We start from the raw sequence: 22,128 nt of genomic DNA, 5'->3' as shown, positions 1-22,128 counted from the left end.
ATCAGGAAGGGTTGTTGCCTCTGGTCCTGCAAAGAGCCCTTTGGAGATTCCATGGGTTTTGCAAACCCCTGCCCACCAGCCCTGTGCAGGAACGAGCCCTGAGGAGCCGTTCTTTGGGAAACTTTATTAACTTCTCTATAGCGAGCCAGCAAAGTCTGACACAGTCAAAGTGAAGAGCATTGAGGCAACAAGCAAAAGAACATTTGAAAAACCCTCAATGCAGCCTGCAATACATGTTTCTGACATTTTGGGTCATTTTTTATGTGATTTTGGGGTTATGTTTTGGGTTGTTTTTTTTTTTAAATCAATGCATGAGATATGATAAATGGTAATTAAACTCTTCAGGTGAGGACAAACCGAGGCAGTGGACAAGATTTGGGCTGTGGTACAAGCTGAGTCAGGGTTGTCATTTGATCTCGAGTGTGATGCCACCGGCCGGACAACACGTCCTTCACCTGCCAGCAGAGAACGGTTGGGGAATATTGTTGCGAGTTCCTTCTGTGCCAGATGGGTGGTGGTGCCGCTGTCACCGAGCCAGGCTGAACTCTGACACCACTCCGGAGGGGGACGGCGAGGCTGGGGGAGCCCGGCGTTGGGGCCATCTGGACACATCCCAAAGAGCCCTGGCCTGGAGCACCCGAGGCACGGGAGACGGAAAGGTTTCTCATTGCATACATTTCCCAGCTGACTTTTAAAATATTTCACGTTGTCGGTGGGCTGAGTTGGTGATGCCACCCGCACACGTTGATCTGCTCTTAATTATTTTACAGGACTGGGTTTTGTGGGCACCTAGTGATTTTGTTTGGGAGTTTTCCTCTGTTTCTCTCTCAACTTAGTAGTTATCCTTTTCAGTGATTTCTGAAATACATCTCTGGGTATCAGTTCTCCTGTAAGCAGACGTCTGGGTTCTCTTTCGCCCAGGTTCACTCAGAACATGTCAGTGTTCCGAAGAGACGTGGCCGAAGCTCTGCACAGCGAAGGGGCCTCGGATCCCGGCACTGCAGACGCCATGAGCTGACGGTGACTTTGGCAACACGAACAAACCAGCGCTCAAAGTTTGGGGACCCTCTTATATTGTTAGATAGATTTTTGACCCTTGTGAAAACTATTTTTTTAAGATGTCTTCTGCCTTTTTTAATCTCTGGTCTAAATGTGAGGATTTATAACGGCAAAAGCAATGGGAAATGAGCCTTAGTTTGAAGAACGTTTTTTCAGCTTTTCTTATAAAAATTTGTTATCTTGTTATTTTATCTTTCTAAAATGGTGTAGAAACAGTACTTAACCAAAGAACAAAATAAATATGCATTCCTTCTAAGCTTGTATCACTTAATGATTCTCAGTTTTATACATAATAGTAAATAATATCTCATGAATGAAGAACTCCAAGCTCACTCTGACTGAGGTCTTACTTGTTTGAAAATGAGATGAAAGCCAGTACAAATTTTATATGATGTGATTTTGAAATAATAAAATTACTATTTTTCTACAAAATGTTATATATTTCTTTTCAGCACTGGCAGTTAATGACAGCATGGACAACAAAGTAGAAAACTAAAAATGAGCATTTGGGGCTGTAAGTATAGCAAGAAAATTTAGAATATTGTATGTAATAACATAAGAGCTGATGGAACAAGCATTAATGAAGAACTGATAATATTTTAATTTCACAAGTACACATTTTCTGGGTCTTTGGACAACGAGAAAAAATAAAACACACAGAAGAAAATAAAGTTGTTAAGATAATGTATAAAAAGAAAAAAATCTATCCACCAGTACAAAAAAGAAAGCAGATAGTTACAGAGAGTTATGGTCCATATTTAAACGTCGGGTGGCACAATGAAGATGAACGCTGCATCGAAACAGCAAATTCAGCAGTTTTGTCTCCACCTCTCAGAGATTGTTCAGTTTGGTTTGTTCCAGAACAAAATCCTCCTCCAGTCTGAAGCTTGTGCTCTGGTTTTGTGGGAAGCAATTACCACCCTTCCGGGATGGGCAAGAGGTGCTGTGTTGGCGCAGGAAATACAGAAATTAATTGAAGCAAGATCTGACAAAAATTAGAACTATTTAAGAAATAAGCCAATTAGTTTAGAATGTAGAAAAGCAACTATGTGCAAACTATTGGTATTCATTTTGAATTGGGTTGTTTTTTTCTTGTGTAAATAATTGATTTATGTGTTTTTTGTGCTTGCTTACATGTGCATATTTAGTAATATTTCAATACTGTTCATATAAGAATGGGAATTTTTATTTGTGACCAACAAGGAGGAAAAGTTCATACCCATATTTCTTAGAGCTTTTTTCCAGTTGTTTTTTTTCTTTGCAACTCTTTTCTGCACATTTTTAAATTGCAGGAAATAAACCTGGAAGGAGGTGACTTTATTAAGCAGTTTTCTGTTGACATTTAAGCTCACCTGGAGCAAGTATTTAATCTGCAGCCAAAGAGTGGCTTCCAAGAGTGCTGAGCACTTGAGAAAATAATCAATTGAGGCGACTGAAGCGCTGCAGATTCGGGGTGTTCCTCACAGGGATCATGTGCTGAGGTTTGTAAACTTTGTGGAAAGCGTGTGATCCTTACCAACGCATCCAAGGTGTGTGAATTAGTGCCGCCATTCGCTCTCCATTTTAGTCCTTAAGAGAAACTGGAATTTGTGCTGCTGAGTCAGATCGTAAAAGCTGCAGAACTCAACTGTTGGAGACGCATTTGGGTCGCTGGTGGCTGGGACCTGGGCAGGGGTTTGTGACCTGGGCAGGGGTTTGGGACCCAGGCAGAGATTTCTGATGCTCGGTGCTGAGGTGGGTGCCACCTCGTCACTGGCTGTATAAACCCTTCCTGTCCATGCGGTGGCATTAATGACTCAGGTGAAAGCTGGTGGGTTCTGTGACTGTTTGCTTTGTCATGTGGTGGAAGTAGTGGTTCCAAACTATCAGTGTGTGCTCTCAAACCAGCCCGTTTGCTGGTGCCATCAGCTGCTCTGCTGAGTGCGGGGCTTTGGCACGTGGAGCAGGAGAGGACGTGTGTGTCCTCGCAGCTCGGCACTCGGACTTCAAGACAGCTCTGATACATGGCTGCTGACTCCCCATGGCGCTCGAGTACATTCTGAAATTTCCCTTCCAACACATGCCTTGTTACGATGTGCCAGTGAGGTTCTACAGAGCATCTCACAAACTGGGCAAACCCCAGGCGTGTATTTGAGCTGTGTTTCAACCTTGGTTGACAGTAGACAACAGGAACTTATTTAGAGTAGCTGGTGGTGTAAATAGGCTTGCTTTTAGGTTAGGAAATGGATGGCAGAGCAAACAGAGTGTGTTTTATGACTCCAGATTATTTGTTGACAGTCTTTACTGTCAGCTTTTTAAAAGGGCGCTGTCAAAGGGGGTACAGCGCAGAATCTCGTGTTTACAAAGTGCATGTGAGGCCTTATACTCTTTTTTTAAAGATATAATTGCCTTAAGGGGGTTGGATTTTTTTTCCGTTTATAAAGAAAAGTGGCAACAGTGGGAAAGGAAACATCAGCAAGGAGATGCCACTTGGCGCCCGAGTGATTTCATCTCAAGAAACCAATCCGAGCCTGAATGACGATGCAAACAATGTGGTCTATGTGGTCTGATTCTGCCCCAAATGACATTGTACAGTAAGCATTGTTACAGGTAAGTGTCTGCGCCTCCACAAGGGAGAGCAAACCGTCCCCAGAGCAACCTGCGCAGGTCCGGCTCTGCCTGATGGAGCCGGCAAAGGCAGCTTTGGGGAAAACATTAAACTTTTAACACCCTGCCCTGCTTGCGTTATGCAGCTTTGGAGAGACTCAGCCACCGGTATATGCACACCTTACAAAATAATTCCTTACACTTGTTAATGTTTTATTGTAGTACGAGTTTATGATGACAGCAAACCTTTCAAACCGTAGAGGGATAACACGCTTCCTTGCTGTATTAAAAAATAATGTTAGTGTAGATTTTATGTACTGTAGTTTAGGCTGCTGTTAAGAGGCGCTTCTTTGACAACATTCTTTTTGAGGTTTACAGAAAGCATAATAAAATATGTAAGTTACATTTCTACAAACAAAAGCCATAACATAAGTTATTTATAAGCGTGAGATCCAAACAGTATCACGATAAATAAACCTTAATGGATACCTGCGGCATCCATCCTAATGTGATTTGCCCAGCAAAAGTCATATTTAGTGGAAAAATCTGGCAGCAGCTGCGTGTTGGTATATAAAATAAGAATAAAAGAGGGAAGGCAGGCACGTCGAAACACCGGCTGCTTTTCCCAGTTTACGCGCAGACCCGCGGTACCTCCCAGCCTTCTCCGAGCTGGGGCTGGTGCTGCTGCTGGGGGACACCAGGTGTCTTTGCATCTTTCAGGATCTGTCCCCAGTACTGGGACATTCCCCATTGGCTTCACTACAGCCTGATTTTTATCAGACAGCAGAAAGAAACTGAACCCCCTCTGCCTGTCACCCTCTGTGTTCTCTTTCCTTTCCCAGCACTTCCCTCGTACCCTCCCCATCTCATCCAGTCTCATGGACCAGTGCATAGATTCTGAACGAGAGCAAAGTTTCAGCTTTTTTAATATAACAATTAGGGTTACGAACCTCACAAAGGTGTGCTTTGAAACATGAACTGAAACTAAGGCACCTTCATCTGTCAGAGGCTTCGAACCACCTTTAACTATTGGATCTATGAATAGCATTTAGCTGTTTCCATCCGCTTCACCGAGACACAGGGGACAAGGAGGCTTTTTGGTGTCCGTGCTCAGCCCCCACTCACAGGGCTGGCACCTCCAGCTCCTCCGTGGAGGGGACAGGGAATAACACAGCTTGGCTGATGGAGAAAGGGCTGATGGGGGTGGCTCAGCTCCCTCTCCCGCCTGCAGTGGGGTGAAGCTGTCCCAGCTGCAGCCGGGGGTGCAGCCTCCCAAGCCCAAAGGAAGGGGCAGAGGGGAATGACCTTAGACTCCGCAGCACCAGGGCTCTTGTCTCGGAAAAAGAGCAGCTGATTTAACCCTTGTGGGTGACAAAACTGCTGCTGTGCTCTGCTGAGCGCTGTGAGCTGAGTGCCGGAGCCCGGCATTGCTCCCAGGGAGCGAGCTGCCTGCCGGCGAACAGACGGCCATGGGGACAACACCCCGACCGGCTCGTAACGGGGTCCCTTTCCATCACTGGGATGTGGTGGTGAGGCCAGTGCATAAACTGTTTTCGACCATCACCTCCTCCATGCCAGGATGCAGAATACCCATGTCCCTCTCCAGCCAGAACACCAGCATCACCCCACCAGCCCTGAAAGGATGCTGCTTACAGGGCTACAGCTGAGGAACAACTTCTTAGTGTTCTCTGTGGTGCTGACATCCACATGAATTGTAAGTAACCAGTGGTGTGCTAAACGCTTAAAACTGTGTTGGGTTTATGCAGCAATATCCATCCAGTAAAGGCTGCGGAGAACAGGGCTGGCCTTGCCCAACCCGAGATCCACTGCCAAAGCCAGGAGCTGCAGCAAAAACATCTCAGCATCTGCTGCTGCTTTCTCACGCAGCAAGATATCACTGTTCCCTGTCACCCTAAGGGAAGAGACAAAACCTGAAGCAACGGGTGATGCGTTTAGGGGCTGGTACGTCCCCGCAGCTGCCGGTGCCTCCTGCAGCCCTGCACTGGGCTCTGGCAGTGGCCACAGGTTGTAGCGCGCTTGGGCTCATGAGAATTCCCAGCTGATGAGGACAGACTGGTTCCCAGCCTGGGAATTCCTGTGTGTTAAAGGAGGGTGTGAGGATAACAGAGGAGTTTGATATGTGAGAGCTGACACAGTCTTTAAGCATCCTTTAAAGAAGATTTGTTCGTAGCAGTGCAATGGCCAGCGAGGCAGCACGAATACACTGCTGGAGAACCGAGCTGTGGGTCAGACACTGAGCAAACCCCTTTTCCTTCAAGCCCTGCTTCCAGCTGGCACACAGCACCTCAGGTGAGGGTCACTGCAACCATCGTCGGTCCCAAACCTCAAAGCTTTCAAAGGAATCAGAGTTTCTGGAGCCCTAGACGTGCAGAACAACGTGCTGTGGTGGGCAGTCCAGGGCAAGCACAGCCCAAGGGTTGGGGAAGGGGCAGTGAGCAGAGCTGGAAACGCAGAACAGCGGCTGAGCCGATGCAGCAGACTGGCGAATGCTCCACGGAGCTCCTCGAGGTGGTACAAGGGCTGGCGCTCAGCTGGACCAAAGCTCCAGCACAGCAGGTGAGCAGCGCTGGGTGAAGCCTGTGCCCAGCTGTTTCAGGTGTAATCCAGCTCCTCACCTGCCCGGCCCTGCTGCAGACCCTGGATTTCCACAGCGTTGTCCCGGGTGAGTTCACTGCCGCTGCCGTCTCTGGGATGAGGTCTGTGGGCAATGTGGGTGCTGCAGCCCCAGGGACAATGGGGACATTTGTCAGGCACCACCATGACCAAGTGTGCCCACAGCACTCACACCTCTACACCTCCAGCCACGCCGTGCACACAGCATCTGTGAGCTGCATGGCCATTCGCAGTCTGCAGGGTGGAAGTTCCCCAGCTCCGGGCACAGGGGGTATTACCCACCCGCCAGCCTCCGTGCAGCCTCACAGCAGCTGCTCCGGCCCCACCGAGCATCCGAACGGGCCTCCCTGCCCCTGGGTTTCGTGCGAGCGCATCCATCACGGTGCGGCCCCGCTCTCGAGCGGCTGTGCCAGGCAGCGCGGGAGGAGCTGCGCAGTAATGCACCATCAATTAACGGCCCGTTATTATCAAACGCTGCCTACTGGTTTGAAAAGGCTGGAGAAGCCTTGCAGTGGTTTCTCTTGGTCTCGTGCCCAGAGACCTGTCTCTCTCACCTTAGAAAAAAACGCCTCATTTTAAAAATAATTAATGGTAAACATTAAAGGAAAAAAAGGTGGAATGGATCATTTGGCCCATGCTAAATTTTGATGGTAAACATTTAACTGAGGCTACTTTACAGCAGAGCGGCTGAGCTGCATGGGGGGATGCTGTGTGACGGTCGGAGCTGTGCATTCCCCCAGCCCGTGGGGCTGAGCCCATCTCTGGCGGGTGGCATGGGACCCTCTGGGGGTGCAGCCAGATCTAAATGTGTGAGCCCCCATTGTGCCATCCATCACTGGCCCCATGGTGATGGCACGATGATGGGGTGAAGGGGATGGACCTTCTCTGTTTGGTCTCCAGCTGCTTAGTGCTGGGTCTAGTCCTAAGAGGGACCACTTGTCCTTGCTCCCATGTATTATGCTTGTCCTCAGGGAACCTCCCGGTCCCTCGGTAGGAAGGATCTGAAGACCCTCTGCATGCTGTGACCCACCAGCCCATGCCACCTCCCCAGCCACACAACCCCTGAGCACTAAACAACCACCTGGCGCTGCCAACATCCTCCCTATGGGGATTTTGTTTCCTCTGGCTCTGGGACATGCCCAGGTCACATGCCCTGTGACTCCTGCTTTCCATGGCTGCGGCAGCTCAAGCTGCATTTCTTTCCCTTTGTGGTGCAGCCGAGGGCCTGGCCATGTGTGCAGGTGTCTGCGGTGTGCAGGAGCACATGGTGGTGGCACAGATGGGGTCACCATGGGCAAACCCGCTCCAAATGCAGATAGGAAATGTCTGATGCTGCAGTAGAAGAGGATGCTGGAGCTACCTCACTCTTGGAAAGCAGAGACTCTTGGGGTTGGGTCAGTGTGTCATTGCATGTTTTTATTATCTCATTCTACAAGAAACACTTGAAAAGCTCTGTGGTGGCATTAGCTACTGTCAGAAACGTGGCAGGTCCTGTGAGGACACTCTCCCTTTGGGGCCTTCCGTGTTTTGAGCCCAAAGACATTCCCAGGGCTAAAGGGTGCATGTGCACACCATAACTAAACCCAGTGACAGTGCTGTGCCATGTCCCCCTCCATGTCCCCCCATGGCAGCCAGGCCTGGGCACAGCTCTAGGTTTTGGGGATGAATGAGGTGGATGCAGCTTTTCTGCATGCAGTGACAAAGTGGGCAGGGGTCCCTTCTGCCCAGTGATGCCAGGTCACTCCTCTTGCACAGAGTTAATTACTTTTTTACCCTCTCTTAACTAGGTCCCCTGTGCCTTCGCAGGTGGCTGTGTGCAGCGCTCTCTGGACCCGCACCACTGCGCCATCCCAGCTCAGCATAGTCATCTCAGCCACGCTCCCCACCGTGGCCAAAGGAGCTGTGCCACAGCGTGGCCGCACTGCGCTTCTTCCTGCCCGTGCCGTATGCTCAGCCATACATCTCTGTTAATACTTGTACAATGTACTGGCTGAGTTTTACAGGGAATGATGACGTCTCACCTCTCACTCCAGAGCAGCCCTCCCTTCCCAGCCTCCCCCTGCTCACATGGCCGCTCCACTGCTGCTGTGGGGCTGCCTGGCTGTGGGGTTGCAACTGTGCACCCCAACCCAGCTGGACACTGTCCTGCTGGTGCTGCACCCATTCAGTCCCCCTGTGCCTGGGTTAGAGGTGACCCTGCAGCCAGTTTCTTGCCACTGGGCACTTGCAGGCTGGTGTCACACCACGCAGTGCAAAGGCCGTGCCATGGTGTGCTGTGCTGTACTGTGCAAAGATCATGCTGTGCCACGCCATGCAAAGGCTGTGCGGTACCCTGCCTGGGGCCTGGCTGGAGGCCAGACAAGTGCAGAGCTCTTTGCACCCAGCTGCAGTGGGGACACGTTGTGGATGCCCCCTGCCTGGCCAGGGGACCCACTGCCCCCCAACAGAGCCAGTCCTGAGCTGGGTCTGGCTCCCCGGCGGCACAAAGCAGCCACATTTGGGGGGTACACCCCCGCAGCACAGTCACCCCAGCAGGCACCACCCGGCCCCGGGCGCTGCGGGGATCCCGGGGGCCGGGCCGCGCCGTCGGGGCCGCAGCTCCACTCCGAGCGGACGGTGGGTCCCGGGGAGGCGGGAGCGGGGCTCGGCGCGGAGCCACGACAAACGGCGCTTGGTAAAGCGGAGGCGGTTTTTGGGAGCGGAGCGCTGCCGCGGGGCTGCGCGGAGCTGCGCGCCCCCAGCCCGCGGAGGGGTGAGGGAGACGGGGTGGCTGCGGGAGAGCTGCATTTAAGGATACCATACGTCCCGAGTTATTAATTATAAAACATAATTAAAGTAAAACTGCAGAACGTCAACATATTAAATTTAAAAGCTAATATTAAAATAGAGTTAATATTTAATAAGGTAGCTGAGCGTTACAAAGCTGTACGCTGATACTCTATATTTAACTGTGTAAAACCAGGAGAGTTTTCCCAAAGAAAAATGTATTGTTTAGCTGATTATCAAAGACTCTGTGATATATTATCCATTTCACAAAAATAATATAGATATCTTTTTAAATATAGTAATAAAAACATACTAGCGCCTTTTAAATATACTATTACTTACCACCCCTTTTCATATTGTACTATCACAGACACTTTGGAATTGGTTTAAAAGCACATCATTCATTATTCAAAGCTCATCTTTGCATATTATTCCAGCTCAAGTCTGCCAGGCTCCCTGTGAAATCGTTCACAAAATTGATAACAGCAGACACACATGCAATAAAAAGATAGCCTTGGGCAGCCCGAGTTCCCATTATGCAGATCAAGCTGCAATTTTCTCTAACAAAGCCTGCCCTGATTCAGGACTGGGTGTCACTTTATTTATTTATTTATCCTCCCCCGGTTGCCTTTTTTTTTTCTCCTTTTTTTTCCTCCCTCCTTTTCTCCCCGCCCCGTCGCCTCCCCGCCCTCCCCGCCGGGCCGGCCGGAGCGGAGCCCCGAGGGCTGGTCCGTTCCCGGTGGCGCCGGGTGGTCCCGCACCATCTTGCCGGGACCGTGTCAATCCGATTATCTCCGCTCCGGGGGAGCCCCGGCTGATGGCGGCCCCGCTCGCACCCGCCGCACCGAGCGGGAACAATCCGATTACGCTGCCCGGGGCTGCGGGTGGCACCGGGCGGTTCCCCTCCGGGGGTGGGTGTTTAATAGCCGAGTTAATGACCATGCCTCCATGCGGTGAAGCGGGGAAGCCCCCCCGACGGCCGCCGGCAGGGACGCGCTTCTGTCGGGGCCGGCGCCCCCTGCGCCGCGCCGGGAAACTTCAGCCGGTAGCTCCGCAGCGGCCGTCGGGGCCAGCGCCGAACCGGAGCCCGCGGGCCAGGAGGGGACGGGACGGCACCCCCGGCCCCACAAACCTTCCGCCGCGGGGCCGAGGCGGCGGAGAAAGAGCCAGCGGGGAGCGGGGCCGCGGCCGGTGCCGGTGCCGGTGCCGTCCGCCGCCGGGCGGGCTCCGGGCGGCAGCGCCGGTGGCTCGGCAGGTCGGGCCGTGTTCGCTGCCGTTGGAACGAATCGGCGCGTTGCGGTAATTGAATCCTAAGGTTTAAAAACTAATCACGTCCCTCCTGTCACCACTCCGGCATCCCGGGATCGCCCTGCCAGGTGCCGATCAAATGCCATTACATTCTATTAACAGGGAAATTCTATTCCCTGTTTTCATTTCCCTTTATAAGAAGGAAACTAAGTAAATGGGACTGAACGTTATTTAATTTTTAACGCCTTTAGTCCAATTTGGACGTTAGGGAGCGTCTGCAAACTCGCTCTGCGGCCGCGCCGGGCTCCCGCTGCCTGGGCGCCAATGGAGCCCAAACGGAATCTGGCCCCGGGGCGCACCGGGGTCCCCCCCGGCCCGGCCGCGGGCACTGCCGTCGGGGCGGCCGCTCGGCCTCGCCATTCGAGCGGTGCCCGGGGCGGCCGCGGGGCGCGGGGCCCGAGCCGGTGCGGGACCGGGAGCCCCGCGGAGCAGCCGTCGGGGGTCGCGGCTCGGGCGGACGGGCAGGGGCGGGAGCGGGACGGAGCCCCCGACGTGCGGATCGGCCCCTCCCGCTCCCTCCCCTCGCGCCGCCCCGCCCGCCGCGCGCGGCCCCATTGTTCGTGCGCCCCAGTGATGTCACCGCGGCGGCGGCGGCGGGGCCCCCCGCGCCCGGGCGCGAGGCCGGTGCCGGGCGGCGGGAGCCAATGGGAGCGCAGAGGCTGGGCGGCGGCGGCCAATGGCGGCGGCGGGGGCGCACGCGGCGCGGGGCGCGCGGCGGGCCCCGAGGAGATGACGGGGCGGCTGCCGGGGCGGCGCGCGCTCCGCAAAGTTTCCGCGCGGCGCACGGCGGGGCCGGCCGGGCCGCGGAGCGCGGCGGAGCGGACGCGCCTTTATAGCGGGCGCGGAGGGGCGCGCGGTGGAGGAGCATGGAGCCGCCGGCGGGCGCGCAGGGCCAGCACCAGCACGAGCCCATCAGCTTCGGCATCGACCAGATCCTCAACAGCCCCGAGCAGGACAGCGCTCCCCCGCCGCCCCCCCGGGGCCCCGACGGCGCGACCTTCCTGGGCGGCCCCGGCGGCGGCGGCCGCGGCGGCGCGCCCTACGCGGCCCTGCCGGCCCCCTTCCCGGCCATCGCCGCGCCCTTCGAGGACTCGGGATCTTACAGTGTGAACCTCAGCCTGGCCCCGGCCGGCGTGATCCGGGTGCCGGCGCACAGGCCCATCCCCGGGGCCGTGCCGCCGCCCATCTCCAGCGCCATCCCGGCCATGCCCGCCGTGCCCAGCCTGGGCAGCCTCAACTTCCCCTGGATGGAGAGCAGCAGGCGCTTCGTCAAGGACAGGTTCACAGGTAAGGCGCCGGGGCGGGGCAGGCGAGCCGCGCCGCGCCCCCCAACCTCCCGCGGCAACGAACGGAGAGGCGAACAAAAAATAGGAAACGAAATAATAGTAGCGATAATAATAAGAATAAAAACACAGGCGCCCCGCTGGATGTTTCCCTCCCCCGTGCTCGCAGCGATCCGAAAAATCGCTCTCCTCCTGGCGTGGATAGCGCGGCCGGCCCGGGGCTGGCGGGGGGGCGGCCGGGCCCCGCTCGCCTCCGCATCCGTTCGGCGAAATATGGAAGCCGGACCTCGGGGAGACGCGATCCCTTCGGGGGGCGGCGGGCGGCCGTCGGGCAAAGCTGCGGCCCCGGGGGGGCGGCCGGCACTGAGCGGGCGTGGGGCTGACCCCTGTGCTTCCCACCCGGGCAGCGGCGGCGGCGCTGACGCCCTTCACGGTGACACGGCGGATCGGGCATCCCTACCAGAACCGGACCCCTCCGAAGCGCAAGAAGCCGCGGACGTCCTTCTCCCGGGTGCAGATCTGCGAGCTGGAGAAGCGCTTCCACCGACAGAAGTACCTGGCCTCGGCCGAGCGCGCTGCCCTCGCCAAGTCCCTCAAGATGACGGACGCCCAGGTGAAGACCTGGTTCCAGAACCGGCGCACCAAGTGGCGGTGAGTCCCGCGCCCCCGGGGCCGCCCCGTCCCGCCGCCGCCCCCGGCGGAGTTCCCCGCCCGCCGCCCACGGGAAGCCCCGGGTTCCGACGGGAACGCACCCGCACAACCCCCCTCGCCGGCTGCCGGCAGCGAACGGTTGGGGGTGAATTTTTATTTTTAGAATATTATAATTATTGTTATTTATTTTTCTCTTTTTTTATAGTCCCCCATTCGGAAAACGGGGGATTATTCGTAAAAACGAGGGTTAATTCGAAAAACGGGGAATTATTCGAAAAAAAACGAGGAATTATTAGGAAAATCGGGGAATGTTCGGAAACGGGAACATTGGGAAACAGAGGGTTTCCAGGCGTCTTCCGCCGCCCGGAATCCCCCCGTTACAGGCCGCCCGGCGCTGCCCGGCCCCGGTAGAAGCGGCGCCGCTGCCCCGCTGCCCCGCTGCCCGCCGGAGCCGCACCGGCCGCACAGCACGGCGCTCCCGCGTCCGGCGGCACCCGGATTCCCGCGGTCGCGCCCCCGCCACTGAAGCGGCCGCTTCCCGCGGAGCCCCGGGCGGAGCATCCCGGGGCGTCCCGGGGCGCGGGCTGAGCGTGTCCCTCGGCAGGCGGCAGACGGCGGAGGAGCGGGAGGCCGAGCGGCAGCAGGCGAGCCGGCTGATGCTGCAGCTGCAGCACGACGCCTTCCAGAAGTCTCTGAACGAATCGATCCAGCCCGACCCGCTGTGCCTGCACAACTCGTCGCTATTCGCGCTGCAGAACCTGCAGCCCTGGGAGGAAGAGAGCGCCAAGATCCCCCCGGTCACTTCCCTCGTCTGAGCCCGGCAGCCCGGGCACGCAGCGGACTCGCCCGCGGAGCTCGGCTGGCGGCTCCCCCCGCCTCCGGGGCCGCGGCTCAGCCCAGACGGGGCGGGCGCGGAGGCGGCGAGCGGCGCCCGCGGGGCCGGGGCTCGGGCCGGGCCGGGGCCGCGGCGGCTCGTCCCCGGTGCCGGCTCGGAGCGGAGCCACCGGGCGCTGCCGTGGCGGGGCCCCGCGCTCCGCTTGTATATTCGTGTCGATGTTCCACTAGGAAGGGAAATATGTCACTTTTTGTAAGAAGTGTTAATAATTTAATTTATTTATGCATCGAGATTTTGGGCACTATTAATATGGAATTATATAAAACCTCGATTATTTATATCGAAATCTGAACATAGGTATTTTGTGTTGGCTTTGGAACAAAAGGCTATTTTTTTTTCCTGTTCTGAGGATAGTTAGAAAAAAATACCTACCTATCACTTAGCGGAGGGGACTCAGTGGAGCCGGTGATGACTCATTAGCTTAGGAAACCCTATTAAGCTGAAAAACAGTAGCTTCCAGCTGTCCCAGGTGAAGTTAATGTCAGCTATAATTGATTCACCGTAGTAATAAGGGCTCCTTTCAGGCAACACACACTCGGTTTTGTCCTCACCTTTCTAGCCGATGAGCTTTAGCGCACCGAAACAGCCCCTGCGCCCTCTCCTTTTGCCACCGACTCTAGAGAAAGCGCCTTATGTTTCATAATAAAGAAGATTTGGGGTTGACACAGACCATGTATAATACTTTGTACTTGCTAAGACGTGTAAATAAACGTTTTCTTTAAAAACGCCTCTCCGCTCCCTGCCTGACGCCGCGCCGGAGAAAAGCCGAGCCCGGGGCCGGGTCGCTGTGGGGCGGACACCAGCCGAGAAGCAGCCGCGGTCGTTCAGCGGACACGGAGGTGAAGAGCCGGCCGGGATCGGCGGGGTGAACGGGAACCGGGCTGGGGAACGGGGGCGGCGGCGGGCGGGCTCAGAGCGGGGCTCTGGCAGCGCACCCGGGGGCTGGTGTACGCGGTGCTGCCGGTCGCTCTGCCGGGGGAAGCGGCAGGAACAGCCGCAGGTTTGGGACACGGTTGGAACCGCTGTGTAGGAGCGAGCGAGTGGCCGGGCGGGTTTTGCGGGGCCCGCCGCTTCCCGGGACCGGCGGCGTGGCTGGGGAAAGGCCCCGCCGATCGCCGGGAATTTTTCCACCCCAGCCCCGTGGTACCCAAACGCCTCCCGGCAGCCAGACGGCGATTTTCGTTTTCGCTGCCTTTGCTGCGGGGACAGCCGGCCGGCGTGTGGCCGTGGCCCTGCCCTGCCGGGTGCTGCTTCCCCGGGCGCTCGCCAGCCCCGGAGCTGCTTTAACAACCTGGGTACGGGGAGGGTATTTTTCACAACAAACTCCCATAGTTTTGCGGGTCCGGGTGACCGGTCCTCCAGAAAGGGGGAAAGCTGCAAAAATTACTTTTTTTTAGAAACCCGCGAAGATCCGGGCGGGTTTCCCCCGCCAGGACCCGGAGCATCCCTTGTCCGGGGGAGGTGGGCTCTGCCTCTCCCACAGTCCCAGTCACCGTGGGTCTGCAGAAGTTCAAAGGCGTTCCCGGTCCTGGGTTCGCTGTTCCGCCTGCCCGGTTACGGCAAAGGACATTTTAGGGGCGGTCAGTCGCTCACGGTGAGGGATTAAGAAAATATTTCCTTAGCTAGTCCTTGTCTCAGCGGTACCGGAGCACAGGCTCAGGTGGTAGCCGGGATTTGGTTTGGCGGGGAAGGTTGTGCAGGTCCAAAGGCAGAGCCAAATCCTGTCATACCCTGCGTGATGGGGGTGCTGGGACCATGCAGCTGCTCGACTGGTATCATTCGCCAGCCACAAATATGCGCTAGAAAACACGGATCGAGGGGAGGTGTTTGGAAGGTAAATTAAACCAAACCAAACCAAAAAAACCCATCATAACAAACGAACGGAAAAAAAAAAAAACAACGAGGAAATTTATACCTGGCTATAGGATCAGGGGAAACGCCGCACTCCTGCGGTGCGTGGCCCTGCCACTGTCCCCACGCACGGCCCTGCTGCTGCTGCGCATCAGTCAAAACCTTTCCCCGTTTGTTTCCTTCGTTTCCCCACCGCGGTTCGCTGCGCAGTGATGCGCTCTTGGCGCTGCCGGGGACACAGCCCGGCCGCGGGCCGGCCCCGGTTTTCTGCGCTGGGTTTGTCACTTGCTGCTCCTCGGGCACAGCGGCAAGCGTTGTGGCGGTGCTGCTCTCCGCATTAGCACCGTATGCAGAGCAGAGAGACCCCAAGTACCGTATGCAGAACAGCCAGGAGAAATCTGCGTGTTAGCTAAAATGTGCAAGAGTCGAGCTCTGAATTATGCATGGGGGCTGGAATAAACGGGCGCCCGTATTCACATGTGTATTTGATGTTATGTTTCTTCTGTACCCCCGACATCTAAAAACCGAGTTGTTTTCGAGACAGCCTTGTTCTTTAACTGTTTGAACGTCCCATGACCATGAGCTTCTGTATTCCCGATTTCTCTGCAGTTTTTCCCAAACTGCTGTAAGCTAGAGGCTGTGTATTTGCACAGAATATAATGATGCTGCATATTGCAGTAAGCAACTTGGTGGCAGGCGAGGATCTAGTGCAAAGCCACAGAGCATTTCCAGCCTTGTTATTAAAAGCAGCCCAAGTGGGTCTGAGCTCAGGGGTGACCCTCCAGGCAGGACTCGGGGTCCCTTCACCACTGCTGCCCAAGGGATGTGCTGCAGGCAGCAGGATCAAGCCTCAGTGTGTGCCAACTTTCCAGAGGACTTTAGAAACCAGTAGCTTCCATTTCAGCCATCTGAACAGTCACCAAATGGTGGGGCTTATGTACTGGGATCTGCATGCGTGGGTTTGCTGGGCTTGTGGCTGGTGTCTTTGTTTTGGAGGAACTGGTCTCAAGGTTTTGGGATGTGCTGAGTACGAGGGAGACAGGCTGCCTTGTGCATCCACATCATGTAAGACAAGATCGCATGGGTGGGACCGGGGTACCGATGTGAGTGGTCATGCTGAAGGGAACAGAAGTGGGGGTTACCTCCAATTACTTTGTCCAGTAATCCCAGTGTTTATAGGAGCCTCAGGAAAACACTGGTGGGAATAAATACGCAATATTTCCACCTCTGTGAATGACAGCCACATTCCCTGCTAACCTGATTCAGGTGTGACAGGGCTGTCTGATGGTCCCTGCTGTGCATCTCTGAAGGTCTGTCAACAAAGCCACCCACAGGGTTTGCATGGACTTTAGACCCTACCAGCTTGGGCCCCTTCATCCCAAGGAGTGTAATCCTGGGGGATGTTTATGCCCCATGGGGGAGAGGGCACATTTTTGGGGTGGGATGGCTGTTTTCCTGATCCTGTTGACTGTCCTGTCCATGTACTGCACTTGGACTGTGTGCTGGACAAGTGGAGTCAGGCTGTTGTGTGTGGGCAGCTGGGTGACTTCCCAGTTTCTGCTACAGCCTTCTTGTGGTATGGGCTCTGGCTAGTTGAGGAGGACTGTGGTTTATCCCCAGACCTCTCACTCATTACTAAACTTTCCTTTACCTCCATGGGAACTTTCTTAAAATGCTCCACTCAGCAGAGGATGAGGACCAGTGGTGTGCAGGCAGTGTGAGAGCAGCTGCAGGTCCTGCAACCGTATTACAGCACAGATAATTTTGGGGGAGTCATTTGAGTGCAGATAGCGTAAGACTTGCAATAGAGATGTGGCTTGAGAAGGCTGGAGATGCTGCACATCCTATCAAATTGAGTTTTAATATGTTGATGCTTGATGCTGCTGTGAAATTGATAAATCTTTGCATTTGGGTGATCTTTCTGAAGCAGTCTGAAATTTGCAAATGAAATGTTGCCTCTGGAAAGTGCAATGTGTGTTCACATTCCCTCCTGTTGGGAAGTTTTAAGCCCAGGAAAACTCGTGTTTGCTAAAGAGTGATGGAAAAAGGCAACAAGAGTTATGAATTATTGAATTATCAGTGGGACTTAACTTTGGGCAGATCGCCTTCTGAACTTTGCTTAATCACGTGCATAAGTGAATTCCCATGAAGGTCCGAGCAGCTGAGTGGGTGGATGCAGAAGGCAGAGCTCAGGGTAACCAGAGCTGTGTGGAAGAACATTTTCTCAGAGTCCCTCCTGACTTTGCTTTAAGTCCAAACCCCCAAACAGCCCCCGTACCACACTCACAGGCAGAGACACAACCCCTCTCAGGATAAAAATGGCTTTGTAATTTGCATGTCTCAGCATTATTTTGTGCCCAGGGTATTAGATGTTACAAAGTAATGCATGGTGATCAGATCTGTATAGGCAATTCTTTTCCTAAATGGGCCTTAAAATCAATGGGTTATTTGCTCTCCTTCTCCACTCCATGATGAAAGCCTGGTCCTGTTAAACATGCAAACTACACAATATTCAAAGCCTTGGTTTACAAAAGTGTTTTGCTCAGCTAGGTCATAATTTAGCTCATTTATCGCTAACGTAATTAATACTGAGGTTTTTACCTCACGCCTAGGAATTTTCCTTGAAGCATGTATTTCTGCACTGTGATCATCCCCACCATTGATGAGGAATAAATTAAGGGCCATGACTCACCCAGGTGAGTGCTTACTCATGTAGTTGGTAGAATTCTCTTCATGTGTTGCCTGAGCAAGCTGGACCAGGTGGATGAAAGTATTTGCTTTCTGTGCAGATGGGCATTTTGGGGAGGGGGTATACACACCATTTACTTTAGGCTATTTGGGGCATTTCCCTTGAATGCTCTGTGTTTCCCTTGCCTGATCTGAGTCCATCAAGCTCCTAACTTTTTCCTGACTCACAGCAACGGAACAAATATTTCTATTTGGTGCCTGCTTGTTTCTGAGGGTCTGAGTTTGCCCAGTTAGCTTTGATGGGCAGGGCTACAGTACAGTTGGCGGCAGTTTGGCACCTATGTGCTTTTCCCCCTTTTTGGGAAGGTCTCTGCATTTCTAGGCATTTAAAACTCTGCTGTTAAGCTTAGAGCAGTAATGTTATTTAGATATTTTACTCCCATGAATTTAGTTTAAGGGTAAGAGGTAAACTATTCTTTCCAAGTCATTGTGGAAAATAGATGCTGGCTGCCTAAAGGCATCTCTGCATCGTGCATTCAGAAATGTCCACATCTCCTTTCTAGGATGTGCCCGGAGCTGGAAATGCAGGGGGGTGTGGAGCAGAGATGTTTGAGATGGGTCTCACACTCCTTCTGCAGCACAGGTGAGTGTTTTGGCACTTCTGCGGGAGCGATAGGTTGTTCTGGGCTGTGCTGGATGGTCTGAGCCCAGAGAATGGCTGGGATGTGGGATGTCCAGGTGCTGGGCTCCACTGATGAGTGGCCTGAGCTTGCTGGGGTGAGGAGCAGAGAAGGTTTAAGTACCTTAATAAATCCAGATTTTAGGCCATTTTTCAAAATGCCTGTGCTCTTGTTCATAGCAGTGCGTCCTCCTTGTTTGGGCCCATTTGCCAGCATTTGGGAGCATCTGCTGTCCCGCACAGAGAGGGAATGGGTATGTGGCAGAAAATTGCTGTGTCTCCAGCTCTGTGAGTCATCCGAGCTGCTGGAGCGAATCTCTGCAGCTCATCATGTGATTCTGTATGTCATACGCTGACGGTGAGATGCGTTTCAGGAACTAATCCAAGTAGGAAGCAGACACCATGGGAAATTGGTGTGAGCCCCACAGCCCAGTGCAGGTCCCCAAGAGCAGCGGGAAAGTTGGACTGCACATGCACAACTGACAGCATCAGACCCCATCATCTGTGCGCTGAACCTCCAGCTCCCTGCTCAGGTGAATCTCTATGTATTTTGTTATAGGGACGCCAGGTCTTGATTTTATTGTCTTTCAGTTTTGGACTAAATAGCAGTTGGATGAAGGGGATAAAATTCATTGTCATGTTTTGCCTACAGTATTACTAGGTTACTTCAGTCCTTTGAAAATGGAAGGTCATCAACCTTTGCCAGGCTCCTTAAATGACTTAAGCTCCATGCCACAAGTGTTCCAGAATGCCCAAATGATCCCATTAATTTGGCATCCAGTGTATACTGCATTATACATACTGACTTCCATTGGCACATGCCACATCCAATCCATTAGTTGTGCGCAAATGCACTTAAGTTTTTTATTGCTCTTAGTTTTGTGTCATCAGCAAAGAAAGGTAAAGTTGATCTTCATCTAAATCACTGACATGGATTATTGCAATTGATTACAACGAAGAAAGAGCTTTTCAAGTTTCAAAGTTATGTTGTCTTTTATTTCCCCAAGTAGTAATCTGTACTGTTTAAGTTATTGCACAAGAACTGTCTCTGTAAGAGCTGTCCATATTACATTCCTCATTGAGAACACTTGTGTTAGTAGGCTGTCATGATTACCCCCACAGTTCTGTACGGCACGCTGCTTTTATTCCTTCTGGTGGCAGAAATGCACTAAATGTTCTTTATTCAACCCAGTTACAGAAGGAAGGAAAGGAGCTGTCAGTTGTTAGCTGAAGCTAACATATACTGGTTTAGGAAGTTGTGTTTTAATGTGAGATTAAATTATCTATGAAAAATAGTATTCCTAATTTAAGCCCACATGCTTCTCAAGTTTAGCCTCTTTATTGGGCTGGTGTTTAAGACACTTGAGTATCCAGGGAGAGCAGCACACAAGGGAAAGATGTGACCCGGCATCACACTGTTTTTCTGCCCAATGACAGGTGGGTACAACCGGAAAAAAACTAGGGAAGCTGCATGTGCTTCCAGAATACTCTGCTTGCCCTGTGCCAGAAATGCTCTGTGTATGCAGGTAGTGCTATACGATGGAGTGATCCCCAGGGTTTACACCATGCCTTATCACAGACACTTGCACCCAGGCTCACCTGCCACAGCTCAGTAGCCTAGAGGCTGCTCATGCAGCTAAAGTCATCTCCGTTTGCAGGAGAAATGCCTCGACTTGATTTTTAAAAAGTGTTGAGGTGCTTGTCTCTCATTTGCTTTCCCAGGGCAATGGGTGCTACCGTGTTTGTGAGAAGCCCCCCTGCATCTCCAGGGCTGAGCCCCCAGCAGCCCGGCAGTGTCTCCGCTCCGCACGCCAGCTCTCTGCAGAGCTCCCCACCTGCCCTAAGGGCAGCAGTTCTTAAAACATGACCGTGAAACTTAACTTGAAAAACTAATTATTAGTTAATAAAGCTTGTGGTTTATGGACTGGAGTGATAGGAAAGCCTGGCTAGAGTACGGAGCTGTTAAACGCGAACCCTGCTGGAACGCTCCAGCTGTTTTAATAGGAGTGCGAGGGCCAGCTCTTCATTCGGTGTAAATCAGCAGAGATCCATTAAGTTCAGGGGATCTCATCTACTTTACATCAACTGAGGACGCGACCCCGAGTACTTAATTGGTGGTATAATATAAAGACATTAGACTCTCTTCTCTCGTTCGTCGGCACACGTCATTCCCATTAATGGTGATGGGAGCAGCCTGGAAGGGAATGCGCAGCCGTAGGTGGGTACGGCCGGTGCTGTCCTGTGGCTGGTCCCAGCAGGGCTGGTGCTCCCTAAAGCTGCTCTCCGGCCTCTGAAGAGCTGCCGCTCTCAAGTGGAGAGGGAAAATAAAGCAAATTGGTTAATAATTAAAGAAGCCTTCAAATCTTTCCCTTGGACAGAGGGGAGGGAGCAAGAGCGCTGAGGACGCGTGCTGCAGCCCTTGCCATGCCGGCACCCTGCTAGGGTGGGAGCAGTGTCTCTTCTCTCCCACCACCCCGTTGCTGCGGGTTGCTGTGGCACCATCCGTGGCATGAGCTGTGTTTTCCTTGGAAAACAGGGAGTTTTGGCACAGCAGAAAATGTTTCTAAGTCCCCATAAAAGGCTGCCCAGGAGCAGGCTGGGATGAAGCCTCCTGTCTGCAGCCAACGGGTAGGGGCTGTTCCCCCACACCAGCATTTCTGTCCCCTCCAAATGTGCACCCAGCACTGGCTTGGGGGGCAGAGGTGGAACAGAGAGGACAGAGATGCTTCAGCTGTCACAGAGCTGCAGATCTGGGAGGAGGCAACGGTGCTCCTTCAAGCTTCTTTGCCAAACCTCCAGTCTTGTGCCTTGTATCCCCCCAAAGTTTGCAGGTGGGTGTGCTGGCAGAACCTGCCCATCTGCAGGGTTGATGTGTAGGAGATGGTTCCTTCATAGGCAGAGGGGACTTGTTGGTAATTCTTCTCATTTTGATTCTGCAATCCTGCATCCTGTTTCATAGATTTTCCTATTCTGTGCTCCTGAACAGAGCTTGAGAGCACTACTGGGTCACACTTTTCCTGGGGTGTCTTAAAATATTATTTCTTCTCCTTATGGCATTTGTGCCTTCTGCAGGTGTCCTGTCTCCGCTCCTGGCACACGTTGCCCTCTCTTGGGTCACAGCCTCTGTCTTTCTGCTCTCATGCAGTCCCTCAGCCTTTATTTTCGGTCAGTCCTTTGGGAGCTGCTGAGCACCCCGCTCCCAGCTTGCCCCTCTGCAAAGGTGCACGTTTGCTCTCTGCCTGCAGCCAAGAGCCCCTTTGGCATTTTACTGCTAAAATGGGAATCGAATGTTGCTCCATCATCTTTTTGTAGGGTTGCAGGAAAAAAAAGAGGGGGGGAAGGATGTTGCATCTTGCCCAGAAGAGGCTGAGATGGGTAATTGATTCTGAAAGCAGTTTGCACAGTCGGGGACCCACTTGCTGAAGCTGTCGCGTTACACTGGGGAGCTTTGCTGTTTCGGTGCTCCAGCGGAGCAGCTGTTGTACCCGGCATCGCTTCCAGCTTGTCACGAGCTGTGGAGGTGCCTGTGTCCTCAGACTGTTCACCAGGAATGCTTTGAACTTGAATTTGACTCCTTTATTCAGCAGGAGGCCAACGGCGAGCGCAGGGCTGGTGGGTAAGGAGGCTTTTCTGTGCCTGTTTTGGCACATCAAGGTTAGTGGTTTGACTTTGAAACACCATTTGAGAGTTATCCAGCTCAGCGCACACGTACCTTGTGCTACATCTCT

The 22,128-nt window shown here is 53.4% G+C and overlaps 2 protein-coding genes across 2 annotated transcripts in view; both read left to right on the top strand.

Moving 5' to 3' along the window:
* The window catches only part of RANBP17 (RAN binding protein 17), a gene marked incomplete at its 3' end in the record, with an annotated part of 147,267 nt that extends 146,249 nt beyond the window's left edge, over positions 1 to 1,018 (top strand). The window contains exon 28 of the mRNA XM_080353002.1: positions 922 to 1,018. Coding sequence (XP_080209128.1) covers positions 922 to 1,018 — 97 coding nt within the window. The remainder of the gene's footprint in view (positions 1 to 921) is intronic.
* Positions 1,019 to 11,219: 10,201 nt separating this feature from the next.
* TLX3 (T cell leukemia homeobox 3) lies at positions 11,220 to 13,102 on the top strand (the record flags this gene model as incomplete). The annotated part of the gene is made up of 3 exons (XM_080353485.1): positions 11,220 to 11,640; positions 12,044 to 12,287; positions 12,892 to 13,102. 3 exons carry the CDS (start codon positions 11,220 to 11,222, stop codon positions 13,100 to 13,102), a joined length of 876 nt encoding a protein of 291 aa, XP_080209611.1.
* Between the last annotated feature and the right edge of the window lie 9,026 nt (positions 13,103 to 22,128).

Source organism: Nesoenas mayeri (assembly GCF_963082525.1).
Source record: "Nesoenas mayeri genome assembly, chromosome: 14".
Taxonomy (NCBI): domain Eukaryota; kingdom Metazoa; phylum Chordata; class Aves; order Columbiformes; family Columbidae; genus Nesoenas; species Nesoenas mayeri.
This window is presented reverse-complemented; position numbering and strand designations above follow the sequence as displayed.